The sequence below is a fragment of the Scyliorhinus canicula genome, chromosome 17 (genome assembly GCF_902713615.1).
Source record: "Scyliorhinus canicula chromosome 17, sScyCan1.1, whole genome shotgun sequence".
Taxonomy (NCBI): Eukaryota; Metazoa; Chordata; class Chondrichthyes; order Carcharhiniformes; family Scyliorhinidae; genus Scyliorhinus; species Scyliorhinus canicula.
In genome coordinates this window covers 18,903,782-18,922,236 of record NC_052162.1, presented here as the reverse complement: position 1 = coordinate 18,922,236, position 18,455 = coordinate 18,903,782, and the positions used below count along the sequence as shown (strand labels likewise).

The window sequence follows — 18,455 nt, the reverse complement described above, 5'->3', positions numbered from 1 at the left end:
GGCCGTGTCTCCATACTCATAAAAGCCTCCCCCCCCCCCCCCCCCCCCGTCTGGTGGAGCTGGTTCACTGCTTTCGCAGGAGAGGTCAAATTCCATTTGTAGCTTTTTCCTCTCTGCCGGCAGTTCCATGGTCGGGGTCGTGCAATACTGCCGATCCACTTTCAATATGGAGTCAATCAGCCACTGCCTAGCCGCCCTTTCCTTCCTCTCTCTAAGAGCCCTATATGCAATTATTTCCACCCTGATCACTGGCTTGAGTGCCTCCTAGAATGTGGAGGGTGAGCCCTCCCCATTTTGGTTGCAGTTTACATTCACTTGGATGGCTTGTGACATTTTTTCGCAAAACGCCTTGTCGGCGAGGAGGGCTGCATCCAGCCTCCATGGTGGGGTGCTGGGCCCGGACCGTCTCCAACCTCTCATCCATATAGTGTGGAGCGTGGTCTGAGATTACTATTGCAGAGTATTCCACACCTACCACCCCTGGAAGCACCAACCTCCCCACTACGAAGAGGTCTATGCAGGAATAGGCTTTGTGTGCATGGGAAGAGAACGCCTTGTCCCTCAGGTGGTTGAGCCTCCACGGGTCCACCCTACCCATCTGCTCCATGAAGGTGGTTAACTCTCTTGCCATTCTGATTTGGCTCCCGTTCTGAGGCTGGATTTGTCTGTTTTTGGGTCCTGCACACAGTTGAAGTCTCCCCCGACGATGAGTTGATGGAAATGAGGTTGGGGATTTCTGCCATTGTTTTTTTATGAACTCTGCGTCTTCCTAGTTTGGGGCACATATGTTTAGAAGAACCACCATGCTAACCATTACCTATCGTCTCCCTGGGTCCGTCACTGTATTTGTCGCTGTAAATGCGACTCTTTTATTAAACAGTATGGCTATCACTCTCGTCCTTGTGTCAAAGCATGCCAGGTATGTCTGTTCCACCCAGTTTTTTCTTACTCTCATGGTCCTTCTCACTTAACTGTGTCTCTTATAGAAAGAGTACGTTGATCAAGCATTTAAGATGGACAAAGACTCTGGATCTTTTCACCGGTCCGTTGAGTCTCCTCACGTTCCAGGTGACTATTCTGATGGGGGTTTTTGCTATCCCACCCCATCTCCTGTGATGTCAGCATACTTACTCGTGGATATGCCCCTGCAAGCTGGGGTTTCCCTTTGTTCATGGGCCATGTGCAATATGCAACCTTTGTAACCAGCAATCTTCTTTTCCTCATCGTCCCCTTCTTGAGCTCTTCAGCCTGTGCAGTCCCCCTTCTCTTTCCCTGCTTCCCCATTACTTTTCCCTCCTTGCCTTCCCTCTCCCTTCCAATTTTCCCCCGGTTCCCCCCCCCTCCTGTTTGCTGTTCTACCCCGACCCCCACCCCCCGGTCCTGCCAGGCACTCCCTCCCCCTCAGGATTGCATCACGCCCCCGCCCCCTTCTTGTCCCCGTGTACCAGCCTGCTCGCTAGTTTAGTGGAAACAGATTATTTTGCATCCAATCCATATGATTCCACCACCCCTAACGTAGTTACCACTTTCCCCCTGGATTGTGAAAGTCTGCATTAAGTTTGTTTACCCTCATTGCTTCTTCCCGATCCTGTTCTTTTGGACAAATTTGCTTGCTTACCCAGCATATCGAAATAGTATTCATCGACTGTTATTTGACCCATAGTCTAGCTGGGTACAGCATGCCGAACCGCACCTTGCGTTTAAACAGTGCGGTTGTGGCCCTGTTAAATTCTGCCCGGCACTTGGCCAGGTCTGCTCCAATGTACTGGTACAAGCAAATGGTGTGTCCTTCCCACTTGCGCAACCCTGTGCTCTTCGCCACCTCAGAATCCATTCTTTATCCTGGAATCTGTAGAACTTCACTATCATTGCCCGTGGTGATTCCCCTGACTTGGGTCCCTGTCAGAGTGAACTGTGGCCCAGTCCGCCACTGGGGACTTAGCAAAGCCCTCCTCCCTGACCGGCTTTCCGAGCATCGACGCCACAAACTCTGTCGGGTTCCTCCCTTCTGTGCATTCCAGTGGCCCGACGATCCGTAGGTTCTGCCAGCAGGACCTGTTTTCTTGGTCGTCTACCTTGCCATCTCAGCTTTGAGCGAGGCGATCCACTCCCTCTAGTCCTTGGCTACCTCTCCAAGTGCCGCATCGTTAGATCCTGGGCCCTCAGGCTCACCCTACTCTGTCCATTGCCTCCTTTATGGGGGACAACACAGCCTCTATTGGTGACCTCATTGCTGCCATGAGGTCCCCTTTCACTGCTTCTCTGTGCTTCTGGAGTTCTGTTGCGACGAACTCCATCAGCTTCTCCACCGTTGACTGGGCTGGCGTTGGCGATCCTATTGGGTCCACCATGCTCAGCTCTGGGCTGCCATGAAGGTCTCCCTGTTCTGGGGTAGAGGTATTCCTCTCTATGCTTTTAGAACATACATTCGGCCCATCGCGTCTGCACCGACTTAAGCCCTCACTTCAACCCTATCCCCTTACACCAATAACCCCTCCGAACCTTTTTGGATACTAAGGGCAATTTAACATGGCCAATCCACTTAACCTGCACGTCTTTGGAATGTAGGAGGAAACCGGAGCACGCGGAGGAAACCCAAGCAGACATGGGGAGAACATGCAGACTCCGCACAGACAGTGACCCAGCAGGGAATCGAACCTGGGACCCACAATGCTACGGTGCTGCCCTACTGGTTTTTACTGGTCTTGTGGTCTGGGTGCTGGCTCGTTGGTATCCTGGTTGATTAAGTAGTCGGTGGAGGTTGAGCTGGGGAGCCGTTTGCACTATTGGTGCCTGTTTGACAGGGTTAAAAGGTCTAACCAGAGGTTTCTAGGAGACAGCCAACTTTTGTGCAACCGCTCAGCTCATGGCCGTCAACGGAAGTCAGCACCTCATTTTTAGGCATGTCCCCTGTACTCCTTATTAAACCAGGTTTGGTCCAGTGGGTTAATGGTAATGGTAGAGTGAGACATATTCCAGGCCATGAGGTTACAGATTGTGGTCAAATAGTTTTGTTGCTGCGTGTGGTAAAAAGCATCTCATAGCTGCCCAGTTTTGAGCTGGTAGATCTGTTCTGAATTTTCTGATTTCTAATTTCCTTGAACCAGAGTTCTACCCTCTTCTCCTGTTCCTCCATTTTCTTTTGTTCTTTCGTTTCAAGGCCAGCATTTGTTGTCCATTCTTAATTGCCCTTGGTGGTGAGCCGCTTTCTTGAACCATTGCAGTCGATTTGGTGCAGGGAGACATCACAGTGGTGCTGGAAGAGAGTTACAGGATTTTGATCCTGCCACAGTGAAGGAACCAAAATATTATTCCAAGACAGGGTGGTGTTGCCTGGAGGGGTGCTTGCCGGTGATAGTGTTTTCATACACCTTCTGCCCTTGTCCTTCGAATTGGCAGAGGTTGTGGGTTTGACAGGTACTATTGAAGGAGCCTTGCTGGGGTTGTTGCAGTGCATCTTGTATATGGTCACTTTGGATCAATAGTAGAGCAAGTGAATGTTTAAGTTGATTTGTGGGGCGACGACCAAGCTGGCTGTTTTGTCTGGATGGTGTTGAGATATTTGAGTGTTGTTGGAGCCGCACTCCTCCATGCAAGGAGAAAGTACTTCATCACACTCCTGCTTTGTGCCTTGTAGAAGATGGACTGGCTTTGGGGAGTCTGGAAGTGAGTTACTGGCTACAGAATTCCCAGCCTCTGACCTGCTCTTGTAACCATAGTATTTCTATGGTACCCCTGGATGTTGATAGTGGAGGATTCATTGAGTGTCAAGAAATAGTTAGGTTTTCTCTTGTTGGAAATGGTCATTGCCCAGCACTTGTGTGGTATAAATTTTACTTAACACTTATCAGCCCAAGACTGAATATTGTACAGTCTTGTTGCATATTGGCACAGACTAATTCAGTACCCAGGAATTGCTAATGGGACTGAACATTCCACAATCCCTACTGACTTTATGAGGAAGGAAGCCATTGTTGAAACTGCTGATGATGGTTAGGCTCAGCAACCATCTCAGAATTAATTGAACCAGAATGGAAGCAAGTCATCCTCAATTCAAAGAACTACCCCGGAAAGAGGAACCCCTAGCAGCTATGTCCTAGGACTCAGATGATTGGCCCCGAAAAACAACAATCATCTTCCCATGTTCCAGGTAGAGTGAGACCTATGCCAGGCCATGAAGTTGCAGATTGTGGTCAAATTGAGTGTTATTGCTGTTTGTGGCCAACACCAGCTCAGGGATGCTCAGTTTTGAGCTGGTAGATTTGTTCTGAATCCATCCCATTTGTTCAGAGGGTAGTCCCACAGAACACAACCGAGGGTACCCTCATTATGAAGACAGGGACCATGTTAATATTGTTGCGGACAAATTGACAGGTAAATTGGTGAGGACAAATTCAGGTTTTTTGGCTTATGTTGGTTCACTGATCACCTGCCACAACCCACCGGAGAGTCCCCCAGTCCCCCCGGATCCCCATTGACTCCAGTTTTGCAAGGGGACCTTGATGTCCCATTCGGTCAAATGGTGACTTAATGTCAATGGCGGCCACTTTCCACAAGACCATAAGGCATAGGAGTAGAATTAGGCCATTCGGGCCATTGAGTCTGCTCCGCCATTCAATCATCACTTCTCATCCCCATTCTCCAGCCCTCTCCCCTTAACCCCCAATCTTAATCAAGAACCTGTCTACATCGATCTTAAAGACACTCAGCGAATTGAGCTCCACAGCCTTGAGAGGCAAAGAGTTTCACTTCACCAGTTGAGACCAACAGTTCAACCCTGCCGCTGGAGCAGCCTAAAACCAGCTCAGTGTGGGGACTGACAACGTGCAACCTTATCCATCCGTACTTCTCACCATTATTGGGAATTGATTGCCTGTTTTACCTCAGCCGGATGAACCTGATGACTCTATTTGGAGAACTTTGAAGTGTTAAACCTATTTGGTCTTTGACTGTCGCCGAACATTAATCAGGTAAAATCTGCCTTCAGCTCGCTCGCGCGCGCGTTCCGGTGGCTTTCAAAAACAGGAGGCGGTTCCTCACGCTGCCGGCCAATGGGAAACCTCCAGCCGACGACCAATGGAGACGGCGCGCCGGCCGAGGCTCCGCCAATAGCCAACATACCCGCCCCCCCCGGGTTGTGGGCGCGATCCCGATTGGCCGGCCGGCACGGACGCCGACCTCGGCCACAGCCAATCGCCAGCCGGCGGGGGCGGGGCCGAGCGGGGAGCCAATGGGAGGGGGGCGCGAGCCGGACACCGCCAAGATCGGTTGAGGATGAAAACAGTCGCGAGCCGCTGGAAGCGGCTTCATTTTAGCTGGTGCGTCGCCGCGGCCAGGAGACGGGAGCAGGGAGGCGGCAAGTTTAGTGCAGCCGCCTGAAAGAGAAAAAAAAATCATCCACACACGGCGATCCGGACACCTCGGCTCCCCCCTGTTAACACCGAAAAACTGACAAAACTAAAGCCACCCCCCCTCCCAGGGTGATAATGACAATGTAATTCCAGTTTATCGGGGCTGAGGAGTTTTTATTTTAAATCCACTCCCCTGATGTGTCTTGCGGTGCTGGACGAGACGCGGCGGTTAGCTTCATTTCCCCCCCCTCCCCCCTACTGCCCTCTTCATTCGTCGATTGCTGTTATATTTATTTTAAATTTATTTGCCCCCCCACCCACCCCCAAACACCGCCAGTCACCCCCTGGGGTGGGAAACTGAAAAAGCGCCGCCCGTGGAGCCGACAGATTTATGTTTATGAAAAGGTATCATCGCTTTACCTCGCTCTTTATAACAAGGGGGGGTGGGGGGCTGCAATGATCGTCTTAATTTTAGGTTTTAAACTGAGTTTTTATAAGTTTCTGGTCTAGATTTTATCTCGAGTTCCTAAAAATAACTAGTCTTTTTTTTGTTTAATTTTCTTTCAGACCCGAATTGAGAGGGGGGGGGGGAATAATTAAACGTCTATATGTGAGTGTAAAAGACCCCCACTCCCAACCGTCGCCCCTTTCTAGGCTATATTCATCCAGTGTTGGTGTGAGACCCATCTACTGCTGAAATTGCAGGCTTGGATTAGGTTGTTTACAGTAAGAGAGTCCCTGGCTTCGAGGCCTATAGATTCCAGAGGAGAGGGAGGGGGTGGTGTTGTCCAGAGGACCTTGGTCGGGCCAAAGTGAGTGGTGGTGGTGGTCCCAAGTTGAGGATTGGGGGTGGCGGGGGAGAATGCGGCCAAAATTATTCTAATGCACGAATCTCGTTTGTGTTCTAATCGAGACAAAAATTGAGGCGCCTCCGAATACAGCACCAGAGTAGGTGTGCTTGGCAGCAGCACGAAAAGAGGAAAGACCAAAACAGTTGCAGGCTAATTTTTCTGAAACTTTTCTTTTTAAATGGTCCGAACTTTTTGGTGGTGAAATGTGCGGAGTTTTTATGTCTATCCCGTGCAAAATTTGAAAAAGCCACTCTTGATGGTGCCTTGGGTGTATTGATGCAGGGGAAAGCTCTTTGCTTCGAGCATGCTTGCAAAGTAAAAAAAAAAGTGCAATTTTCAAAATGTTCTATTTTCTGCTCATTAGCAGGACGACGGGTAAAACGCTTGAAAAGCACTGGTCTTTACCACGAAAAACAAGCCCCGTGCGATTATTAAATGTGACAGTATTTGTATTTCATATTCATGTATCTGGTGGGTAGGCCATGAGGCCTGGCGGGGCCTTGTGGCTGGGTAATCTGCAGCAAACCACTTGTGCTAACGTTTTGTCTGGATATATTTTCATTCCATTCTAGTATTTAACATTAGTTTGCAAAAGTAATATTGTTCATCAAATGTTTTGATGTAGAGTATGGACTAATGTGAACTGCAGATCATGTGATCAGGCTTTGCACAATTTTACCTAGTTCCTTCTGGAGGACTAGGCCCCAGCAATCGGTTTCAGTAATTTCCAAATTAAGTTTTTACTTTTATGCATTACCAGCTTTCTTTAGTTTCCATTGCCTATGTGCCTGTATTTGTGCTTTGCAATATTTTCAAATATTACTTCAAGCAAACACATATCTTTAAAAAAGTTAAGCTGCTGCAGAATGAGACGGCTTGACCGCATAGCTGAGCAAAATTGTAGTGTTTTTCTTTCTATTGTAGCTTTGTATATGACAAGCCAATTAAGAATGTTTAATTTCTGAAGTTGAATTGAATGAAGAAGTAAGTAACTTTTTGTTTAATTTTGGAACAAAGAACTTGACTTAATTTATTTAATTGCACTCTTTTCTAGTTAGCTGCTGCTTTAGGTGAAATCCTGCATTTTCTAGCTTTGGCAACAGAAGCATCCAAAATTCAGCAATAAAAGAAATATGGCCAAAGATGTAAGTCTTATTTTTGCTAGAAATATAGCCTTATTCATGAACTATTATGAAACAATAATCTTTAACATCCGCTAAAATTTCCTTTGCCTTATTTGCAGTAGAGTACAAGTCAACATCTACTTTATATGTAATCTCACAGCGCAACTCCTTAAGATTTTGCTAACATTTTGCATCAAATGAATTACTTTGAACTGTAGTTGCATTTATGGTGGCAAACATGACAGCCAAGATACACAAGCATGAAGTGAGATGAATGATTTGATCTTTTTGCAATAATGAATTTGAATGGAATATTGACCAAAATAAAAGGAAAACTCCTTCCTCAAATAATACCATAATGGGTCAACTGTTCTTCAGATACATTCACTGGATCCACTGCTCTTCAAAGTACCATGGGATCTTTATGTCCACTTGGAACAGCTGGATGGGGCCTTAATTTAGTATCTCATGTAAAAAGCAGCAATTCTGGCAATGCAGTACACCCTACAAAATAATGTATTTAAAGATCTGTCTAGATCATGTAAATAATCTGGATTATGTCAACGACCATCTCACTCCACTTGAATGCTTCATCCCCATGCTTTTGTAATTAAAACAAATTGTAAGTTTTAATCCCAGTTTATTCCTTCCTCCTGTGATCTTGAACCTTCTAAAATTCAATTTTGATGCAAGCTAGTCATGCTTCCTGCTGTTCTCTTAAATCATATGTATTAGCGTGGACCATGGCCCTTTGCCACCTTTTTGCCATTTGAAAAGGAGTTGTGTGGATTGATAATTCTATACTGTTACACTGTAAACTGTTCACTGCATCATTGTATCAAAAATCATCATTGTCTGATAATCTTTGTTGCTAAATTGTTTAGCCGCTAAATTTTAGTGGTCAAAAGTTTAGTTTTAATTACCCTTCTAAAGAAGATCTACATGATGATAAATGCTTTTTCTATCTCCACAGGCGAAAGTCCTCGCTGATTTAGTAGTTAGAGCTTGTTATGGACAGCTAACTCATTAAGTAAACTTACCACACCAGCTACTTTTTTGTTCTCAAAATTTTTTCTTACCCTTTCACTTTAGAAGGTAGCAGCTCTGGAGTATTGCTTTACAGGCAGCTTTGGACTGACAGTGAATTACCAAAGTGGGCATTTGCAAGTGAGACTAGATGGTCAGTATAAGGGGTTGAGTTGGAGAAAGATGTGGGAGTCACTAAACCCAATCTGTCCTCTTGTCGCCACATGTACTTCCAGGGGGTCCACATATAGGAATGTGGAATGGCGACTCTGTTGATTTAATTTCTTCAATTGCTGATTGAAGATACTCCTTTCAAAACAAAGTAATCTTTTTTAAAAATTCATGTGGTTTCATCTTGTTATGTAAGGAATCAATTACACTACCTCAAACTGCCATGTGTGCAGGATTGCAGCCCTAAATTGCTTTCCACGTGTGCTGGGGCCTAGACCCAGTAGTGAAATTATACCCTCTGTTGCCCAGTCTAGGTGATCAATGTATATCAATAAGAGTACTGGACCTAACGCTGACACTAGGGTACCCACTGCATACTTGGAATATAGAATTCATAAGAATCATACCGCACAGGAAGAGCACATTCGGCCCATTGTATCTGCTGATCATTTGATAAAGCTGTCCAATTAGTCCCACTCCTTGTCCTTTCCCCACATCTTTGCAAGTTGTTTTCTTTCCAAGTAAATATCCAACTTCCATTTAAAAGTTACTATTGTATTTGCTGCCCCAACCTTTAAGGCACGTGCATTCCAGATAAATCACATGATTAGTTATATCATATTTGAGACCCCCGCTGATTGACCTGTGAATGAGTCCCTTCTCGCTGTAGTCAGTCTAATGTATATGCATGAATTGTTTATAAAAAATGATGATTAACTCAGTTGATACTTTATATGGAACACCAACAATAACTTGTATTTATCTAGCCCCTCTAATATAAAAAAAACATACCACGGTGCTTTGCAGGAGTGTTTTCAGGCAAAATTTGAAACTCGGTCATGTAAGATGCTATTAGGGCAGAGAGATGATCTAAAAGCTTGGTCAAAGAGGCTGATTTTAAGGAGCGTCCATAAAGGAGGATTGAGACGTGGAGTGGTGTCAGCAAGGAATTCCAGAGAGGTCTAAACTGCTAAAGGCACAGCCACCAATGATGGTGCAATTAAAATCCAGGGTGCTCAAGAGACTAGAATTAGATGTGTAGATATCTCATAAGGTTGTGAGATTGGTGGGCATTACAGAAGTGAGGTATGAGGCCATTGGGGGGGGGGGGGGGGGTTTACAGACAAGAAACATTGTGGCATTGTCTGTTTAGGAGCCACAGTTGGTCAGTGGTTACAATGGCAATTTGTGTCCGAAACTTTGATGCGAGTTTTGGATGAGCCCATGTGTACAGAATGTGGCTGTCTCGGATGTGTTGGAATAATCCAGTGTAGAGGTAAACATGGCATAGATGAGGTTTTATGCTGCAGTTGAGTTGCAGTAGGGGCAGTTGTTGGAAATGTGTGATCTTGAAGCTGGTGTGGAAATGTAGTCAAAGCATCTCCTTGGGTCAAGTATGACACCAAGGTTGCAAACAATCTGGTTCAACCTCAGGCAGTTGTTAGAGAGAGGGATGATTGTAGTGAGAACTGAAGACAATGGCTTTCGCCTTATACTTAATTGGAGGAATTTCTGTTCATTTTAGCATTATCTGGACAAGAGTGGGACAATTTAGCAACTGTGAGGCATTTAGAGGCAGTGTTTGAGGTGGAATCAGGTGTCATTAGTATAATTGTGAAAACTAACGTTCTGTTTTCAACTGATGTCCCCCAAGGACAGAATGTAGATGAGAAATAGGGGACGAGCATTATTCCTTGGATAATACCAGAGGTAGCAGTGTGGAGTAGGAAGAGAGGCTATTTACAGCTTTGTTTCCACCGCTCCGGAGTTAGGTGTTTGGTCTAAATTACCCTCCAGTGCAGACTGGATGGGCCAAATGGCCACCTCCTCCTGCACTGTAAACTCGATGATTCAGTGATAAAAGTATATACCTTGGGTAAATAGTTTTAACATTATCAAATAGATTAAAGACTATAATTAGATAACTGAGCAAGTCAACTACCACTGTATCCACCTGTCCTGCTAAATGATATTGTTAAGTGGGTTAATCTAGGGCAGCATGGTGGCGCTGCTGCCTCATGGAGCCAAGGTCTCGGGTTCGATCCTGGCTCTGGGTCACTGCCCATGTGGAGTTTGCACATTCTCCCTGTGTTTGCATGGGTTTCGCCCCCACAACCCAAAAGATGTGCATAGTGGGTGGATTGGCCACTCCCAAATTGCCCCTTAATTGGAAAAATGAATTAGGTACTCTAAATTTATAATTAAAAGGTATTTTTAAAAAGTGGCTTAATCCAACAAATAGAGGCATGCAGGGCACTTCAGTCTTGAGGAATCCACATTGTATGCCATGTAGGATCTCCAGGACTTCCCTGGTCTCACTAATTCTCTTCAATAATGGCCAGCAATCCATTTGTTTTCCTACTTGCTGTATCTGCAAACTAACTTTTTTTAAGCTCTTGTACAAGGACACCCAGATCCCCCTCGACCAGAGCATTCTGCAGAGTCTCATTAAATACTATTTCATTTTTATATGCTTCCTGCAAAGTGCGCAAGTTCATATTTTCTCAAATCTATATGCCAAAGTGCCGATGTTTGCCCACTCACTTATCCATATCCTTTTGAGACTTGTCTTTCTCACAACTTGCTTCTTACCTACCTTTGTATCATCAAATAGGGCTACTCAGTCCCTTCATCCATGTCATCAATATAGGTCATAAATAGTTCAGATGGGCAGCACGGTGGTGCAGTGGTAGCACTGCAGTCTCACGGTGCAGAGGTCCCAGATTCGATCCTGGCTCTGGGTCACTGTTCGTGTGGAGTTTGCACATTCTCCCCGTGTTTGCGTGGGTTTCACCCCCACTACCCAAAGATGTGCAAGATAGGTGGATTGAGCATTCTAAATTGCCCCTTAATTGGAAAAAATGAATTGGATACTCTAAATTTAAAAGAAAAATAAATAAATAGTACAGACCTCAGTACCGATCCTGTGACACTCCACTAGTTTGTTAACATGAAAATTACTAATTTATCTTGACCCTATTTTCAATTAGTTGTTCAATCCTCTCCATGCTAATATATCACCCCCAACACCATGAGTTGATATATAGTAACCAATGTTTTATACAATTCCAGCAGAACCAAATTCCCTTTTGAAATCCACTACATTACATCTGCTAGTTCCCCGTTATCCATTCTGCTTGTTACTTCCTCAGAGAGTTTTGTCAACAGGAGGGAGGCACAGTGGTTACCACTGCTGCCTCACGGCACCGAGGACCCAGGTTCAATCCCAGCCCTGGGTCGCTCTGTGTTGGGTTTGCACTTCTCCCTGTGTGTGAGTGGACCTCGCCCCCCACAACCTCAAAGATGTGCAGGGTAGGTAGATTGGTCATGCTAAATTGCCACTTAATTGGAAAAAAAAGAATTGGGTGTACACAAAAAATAGTCAAACATGATTTCCCTTTTACAAAACCATGTTAACTCTGCCTGATAGTATTGTAATTTTCTAAGTGTCTGACTATTGCCTCAGTAATGGTAATGTTTTCCCAATGACAGATGTTGGCCTAACTGGTCTACAGGTTCCTGCTTTCCAGTCTCCTTCCTTTCTGAAATAATGTTATACTTGTGGTTTTCCAAGCTGCTGGGGTGTTCACATAATCTAGGGAACTTTGGAAGATTGCAATGCATTCGCCAGCTTTGCGGCCATTTCCCTAAGACTCTAGGATGCAGGCCATTAGGTCATGGGGACTTGTCAGCCTTTAGATCTGTTAATTTTAAGACAATAAGATATAGGAATAGAATTAGGCCATTCGGCCCATCGACTCTGCACCGACCCACTTAAACCCTCACTTCCACCCTATCCCCGTAACCCAATAACCCCTTCTAATCTTTTTGGACACTTAAGGGCAATTTGGCATGGCCAATCCACCTAACCTGCACGTCTTTGGACTGTGGGAGGAAACCGGAGCACCCGGATTAAACCCACTTACACATGGGGAGAATGTGCAGACTCCGCACAGACAGTGACCCAGCGGGGAATCGAACCTGGGACCGTGGCGATGTGAAGCCACAGTGCTATCCACTTATGCTGCCCTATGTTCCTCACATGTTCCCGGGGCTGGTTTAGCACAGTGGGCTAAATAGCTGGCTTGCAATGCAGAACAAGGCAGCAGCGTGGGTTCTATTCCCATACCGGCCTCCCCGAGCAGGCGCCGGAATGTGGCAGATAGGGGCTTTTCACAGTAACTTCATTTGAAGCCGACTTGTGACAATAAGCGATTATTATTATCCCTGTCCTCCTGCATTCTCATAATCTAAGGGAGTAATTCCCAATACTTTTTCCTCGTGGTTGTGGTGATTTTATGTTCCTTCATTTGCCCCCTGCCTTTCTACTTCTGGGCAGCACGGTAGCACAAGTGGATAGCACTGTGGCTTCACAGCGCCAGGGTCGATTTCCCACTGGGTCACTGTCTGTGCGGAGTCTGCACGTTCACGTGTCTGCGTGGGTTTCCTCCCACAGTCCTAAGACGTGCAGGTTAGGTGGATTGGCTATGCTAAGTTGCCCTTCGTGTCCAAAAAGATTAAAAGGGGTTATTGGGTTAAGTGGATAGGGTGGAAGTGAGGGCTCAAGTGGGTCGGTGTAGTCTCGATGGGCCGAATGGCCTCCTTCTGCACTGGATGTTCTCTGCGATGCCTTTTTTGTCTTCTGCAAAGACAGGTACAAAATACTTGTTCAAGGCCTCAACCATTTCCTTATTCCATTGTTATGGAATCATTCAGTCTCGCCCTCTTAAGACAATTGATCACTTTATCTTTTCTTATCCTTATTATATACCTGTAGAAGCTTTTACTCTGTGTTTCTATATTTCTTGCTAGTGTTTTCTTTTAGTTTGATTTCTGCCCCTTTTTTTGCTTTGCAGGTTTCTAACATTTTCCCAAACTTCTGGCCTACCAAAACCTTTGCAGCATTGTACATCTTTTCTTTTAACTTGATACTATTCTTAACTTCCTTAATTAGCCACAGATGGTGCATCCTTCCATAGTCTTTCTTTCTCAATGGAATGTATCTTTGTTCAGAGTAATGAAATTACTCCTTAAAACACTGCTCTATTATATGCTAGGAGGGTTGATCTGTAAGTTTGCAGTTTATACAAAAATTGGTGGGGTGGTAAATAGTGAGGAGGATAGCATTTGAATACAGGAGGATTTAGATGGACTGATAAGTGGCAAATTGAATTCAGTCTGGATAAGTGTGAGGTGATGCACTTGGGCAGGACAAACAAGGCAGGGGAATACATGAAGAATGGCAGCACCCTGGGAAACACTGAAGATCAGAACAACCTTTGTGTGCATGTACACTGGTCCCATCAGGTAGCAGGGCAGGTGGATAGAGTGGTTAAGAAGGAACATGGTACACTTGTCTTTATTAGCCAAGGCATCGAGTTTAAGAGCAGGGAGGTTATACTGGAAGTGTATGAAATTGTGGTTAGGCCACAACTGGAGTATTGTATGCAGTTCTGGAATCCACATTGTAGGAGGGATGTGAAAGGGTGCAGAGGAGATTTTCCAGGATGTTGTCTGAGCTACAGACGTTTAGCTAAGAAGAGACACTGGGTAGTCTGAGTTTGTTTTCCTTGGAGAGAGGAGACTGAGGGGGACATGATTGAAATGAATAAAATTATGAGGCGCATAGATAGAGTAGACGGGAAGCAATTTCCCCTTGGTGGAGGGATCCATGACCAGGTGGCATAGATTTAATTTAAGGGGCTGGAAAGTTTATCGGAGATGTGAGGGGAAATCTTTTCACCTAGAGGGTAGTAGAAGTCTGGAACTCACTGCCAGAAAGGGTAGTGGAGGCAGAGACCCTCATAACACTTAAGTATTTAGACGTGCATTTACAATGTCAAGGCATAAAAGGCTATTGTGAAATGCTGTAAAATGGGATTAGAGTAGTTAGATGGTTGTTTTTGACTGGTGCAGACGTGATTGGCCGAAGGACCTTTTCTGTGCTGTACATTTCTGATTGTATGACCATCTTCCCTTTTAGCCTATTAATGCATTCCACTTCAGCCAACTTGGTCTTCATGCCCTTGTAATTACTTTGAGATAGATAGATTGATTGATATTTATTATCACATGTACAGTGAAAAGTATTTTTCTGTGGCCAAGGGAACGTACACAGTACGTACATAGTAGACAAAAGAATAATAGACAGAGTACATTGATAAATGGTACATCAAATAATGATTGGTTACAATGTGGAAAACATAAAAGAGCATTATTAGTAATTAAATATGAAGTGGAAAAAGAGTTTTCGTAGGTCAGAATGGTAATAAGTGATGAAATAAAAAGGGTCTAGTTGAGCAAGCTCGCAGAGAGTCGCCATGCTCTGGTGCCATCTTGAATCATTTTATTTAACTTAAATCAATAGTTTCAGATTTGCATTTCTCACCTTCAAACTGAATGTTATGATCACTCTTAACTAAAGGATTCTTTACAATGAGCCATTAACCCTGTCTCATTACACTTTACCAGGTCTAAAGTAGCCTGTTTCCTGTTTGGTTCCAGAACGTATTCCATCCCAACTTGTCCTCCAGGCCAACTTCGACAATTGGAATTGTCCAATCTATATGGAGATTTAAGTCACCCACGATTATTGTCGTGCCCGTCTTTCAGGAGGGAAATTCACTGGCACTTTTCAAGGAAAATTCGCACGGTTTCAATTTCCGTAACGGCCTCCCCGAACAGACACCGGAATGTGGCGACTTAGGGGCTTTTCACAGTAACTTCATTGAAGCCTACTTGTGACAATAAACAATGTTTATTGCGCTGGCCTTCACTGGAGCATTGCAGCAAACTAAGGACGCATATGTACGTGTGGGGGCAAGGTGCTGAGTTAAAATGGCAGGCAGCAGGAAGGTTGGGGGTCATGCTTGCGGATTGAGCAAAGGTGTTCGGCAAAACAGTCACCCTGTCTATGCTTAGCCCCAACATGGAGGAAACACATTGGGAGCCTTTAATATATTAAAGCAAATTGAAGGAGGTTCAATTAAAATGCTGCTGAACCTGCAAGGAACAGAGGGCGGAATTCTCCGCAGGGGGCCGAATTCGTGAAGGCTGTCGTGAACTCGGCCGAAGTTCACGACGGCCTCGGAGCCCGCTCCCCGCACCTCATTCACCCCCACCCTGGGGGGCTAGGAGCGGGCCTCCGTCTTTCTCGGCAGCGACCTCGTCACGCCGAGAATGTGAAGTCATGCGCCGGATGCCGTCTTTCTCCTCGGCCGTCCGGCAAGACGTGGCGGCTTGATCTTGCCGGGCGGTGGAAGGGAAAGAGTGCGTCCGTTTTGGACGCTGGCCCGACGATCGGTGGGCACCGATCGCGGGCCTGTCCCCTCCCGAGCACAGTCGTGGTGCTCCCGTCCCAATCGGACCCCTAGATGCCCCAAACGGGCATCTGGCGCCCGTTTCACGAATGCAGCAACCAGGTGTGGTTGCTGCCATGGTGAAACGGACGTGGAGGGCCGGCCCATCGGGCTCGGAGGTTCGCCGTGAAAAACGGCGAGTGGCGATTTTTCCGAGCCGGGGGGGGAGAATCGCTGGGGGTGCCGGGGGGCGTAAAAAATGTCGGGAGGCCCTCCCACGATTCTCCCACGCCACGTGGTGAGCGGAGAATTCCGCCCAGAGTATTTGGGACCTTTAATGGTGAAGAGGGAGGAGGTAAGGGGGCAAGTGTTGCACCTTGTGCAATCACATGGGAAGGTGTCGTATTATAGTACTTGTTATGTTGTAGCTTTAAGTTAATGCTTGAACCTTTCCAGTATCTGTTTAAACTACTGCCCAGTACAGAGAGGAAAACACTTAATACTCGCAAATCAGCTACCTGCACACACAATTAATGCCTCTTGGCCTCCGATTATTGGTCTTACCATCTCCAGGTCACTTTCTTGGACCACCTCATTTTGTGAAATCTAGAACAGCATCTCCTCAGTAGATACACTGAATTTCCTCACTTATCAAATTCCTGATACAAGCACTCCGTTTCATTGCAACTTAGGAGAGACTGCCAAATTGATACACAAAAGCAGGCAGATAGTTCAGAAAACCGGTGAGAGCATCTTTCTCTCGACTAATATTCAGTTCTGAATACTAATGAGAGAGTGAGTTCCTCTGGAATTGAGCTGTAAACTAAATAGTTGAGGAGAGGATTCATTAGGCGAGAGATTTGGATAAGTAAGAGAAAGGACAAAGCAATACTGCAATTGGGTACTCTAAATTTATTTTTAAAAACGTACGACGTACCAAATAAGGACAGAGTAGAAGAATGGTTAAAAAAGAGAATTAAAGACTCTATTGCATGCAATATTTGGAACAAGATGGATGAATTGATAGCACAAACCAAAATAAATATGTATGATATGATAACCATTACATGGGTGGCTCAGCCGTATAGGGAGTCTGGAGATAGGCCAAGAGAGAAATAGTTTTCTTTGGTATTAGTGGAGCAAATAGAGTATTCTTTGGTGTTAGTGGAGCAAAAAGAAGTTTCTTTCATTGCAGATGATTCGAGGATGGTATGCTGTTTCCTTGGTGAAGGATATCACTGGCTGCCATTCCAGAGTGGGTGTGTGAGCAGCCAGAGGTCATGGTCCATTTTCCTACCAATGATGTTGATATAAAAACGGTTAGGACCCACCAGGCAGATTTGATGGAGTTGGGTTACTCCTGATGCTATGCAGCAGTGAATACAACAATAGGATAAATGGGAGGTTGGAGAGATGGTGCAGGAGGGAGGGTTTTTGGTTCTTGGGGTATTGCAACCGTCAGGGGAGGGCACTGGCTGGGCGGAATGCCCCTGACAAGGCCGAGGACCAATATCCTTGTGAGCAAGTTAACTTGTGCTGTTGGGGAGGGTTAAAACTAGCTAAGCAAGGCAATGAGAAACTGTGATAGATTCAGAAGGCAGAAAAGAGGAGCTGAAAATTGAAGGCAGAAAATTAGCATGATAGTTTGGAGGTGGAGCAAAGCAAAGACTGAAAAGTAGGCAAAATAAGTCTGATTGTGGTTACTGGTATCTTCGCACTCCCTCAGGATTGAGGGTGACTTGCTTCCACTCTGGTTAGGGTTCTGAGTTGGCTGGTAAATTCAGTGTATGATCTACAGATGCATGTGGGGCAGGTGGTTCTTAAAGGGTCAAGCAGATGAGAGGTTTGGAGGTTTTTCATTCTGTTCAACGCCTCAACTTTGAAGTCTCTTTGTTAAAAATATTTTTGTTAAGGCAATTGTATAAACATTAAACGCAAACCAACACAAGGGAGTAAGAACAAACAGCACCCCAACCTCCCTGCCGTTCCTCTCCTCCCGTCCTGCTTTCCCCATTTTAACCCCTTTATCTCTCTCACCACCACCACTCCCCACCCCCCAAATTTTACTTGACGAAGTCGGTGAATGGCTTGCATCTCCAGGCAAACCCATCAACTGACCCTCTTAAGGCGAACTTAATTTTCAACAGCCTTCGGGACTCTGCCAGGTCGCTCACCCACAGCCCCGGCTTCGGTGGCTCTGAGTCCCTCCACTCCAGCAGAATCCATCTCCGGGCTACCAAGGAAGCAAAGGCTAAAACGTCAGCCTCTTGCCCCCTGGACTCCCAGGTCTTCTGCCGTATCAAATATTGCTACTTCTGGACTCTGGGCCACCTTCATCTTCAGCACCTCGGACATGTCATCCGCAAACCCCTGCCAGAACCTCTTAAGTTTCTGACATACCCAAAACATGTGAACATGGTTTGCTGGCCTCCCTGTGCACCGCCCACACCTGCTCCTCAAACCCTCCTAGAACCTACTCGTCCTGACAATCATATATACCCTTGAACTACCGTCAACTAGAGTGCCTTGCGCATTCACCCTCCTTGGCCTCCACCTACAATCCAGCCTCCATTTCCGCTTGACTTCTATCGAGGCTCCCTCCCAGTCCATTAACTCCTTGTACGTCTTGGGACA

At 45.7% G+C, this 18,455-nt stretch overlaps 1 protein-coding gene across 2 annotated transcripts in view; it reads left to right on the top strand.

Annotated features, from left to right (window-relative positions):
- The first annotated feature begins 5,661 nt into the window (after nucleotides 1-5,661).
- tfdp1a (transcription factor Dp-1, a) overlaps nucleotides 5,662-18,455 on the top strand; it is an 89,356-nt gene continuing 76,562 nt past the window's right edge. For both annotated transcript variants that reach the window (XM_038774576.1, XM_038774575.1), the window contains exons 1-2: nucleotides 5,662-5,756; nucleotides 7,257-7,347. In XM_038774576.1, coding sequence (XP_038630504.1) covers nucleotides 7,336-7,347 — 12 coding nt within the window. In that variant the 5' untranslated portion in view covers nucleotides 5,662-5,756; nucleotides 7,257-7,335. The remainder of the gene's footprint in view (nucleotides 5,757-7,256; nucleotides 7,348-18,455) is intronic.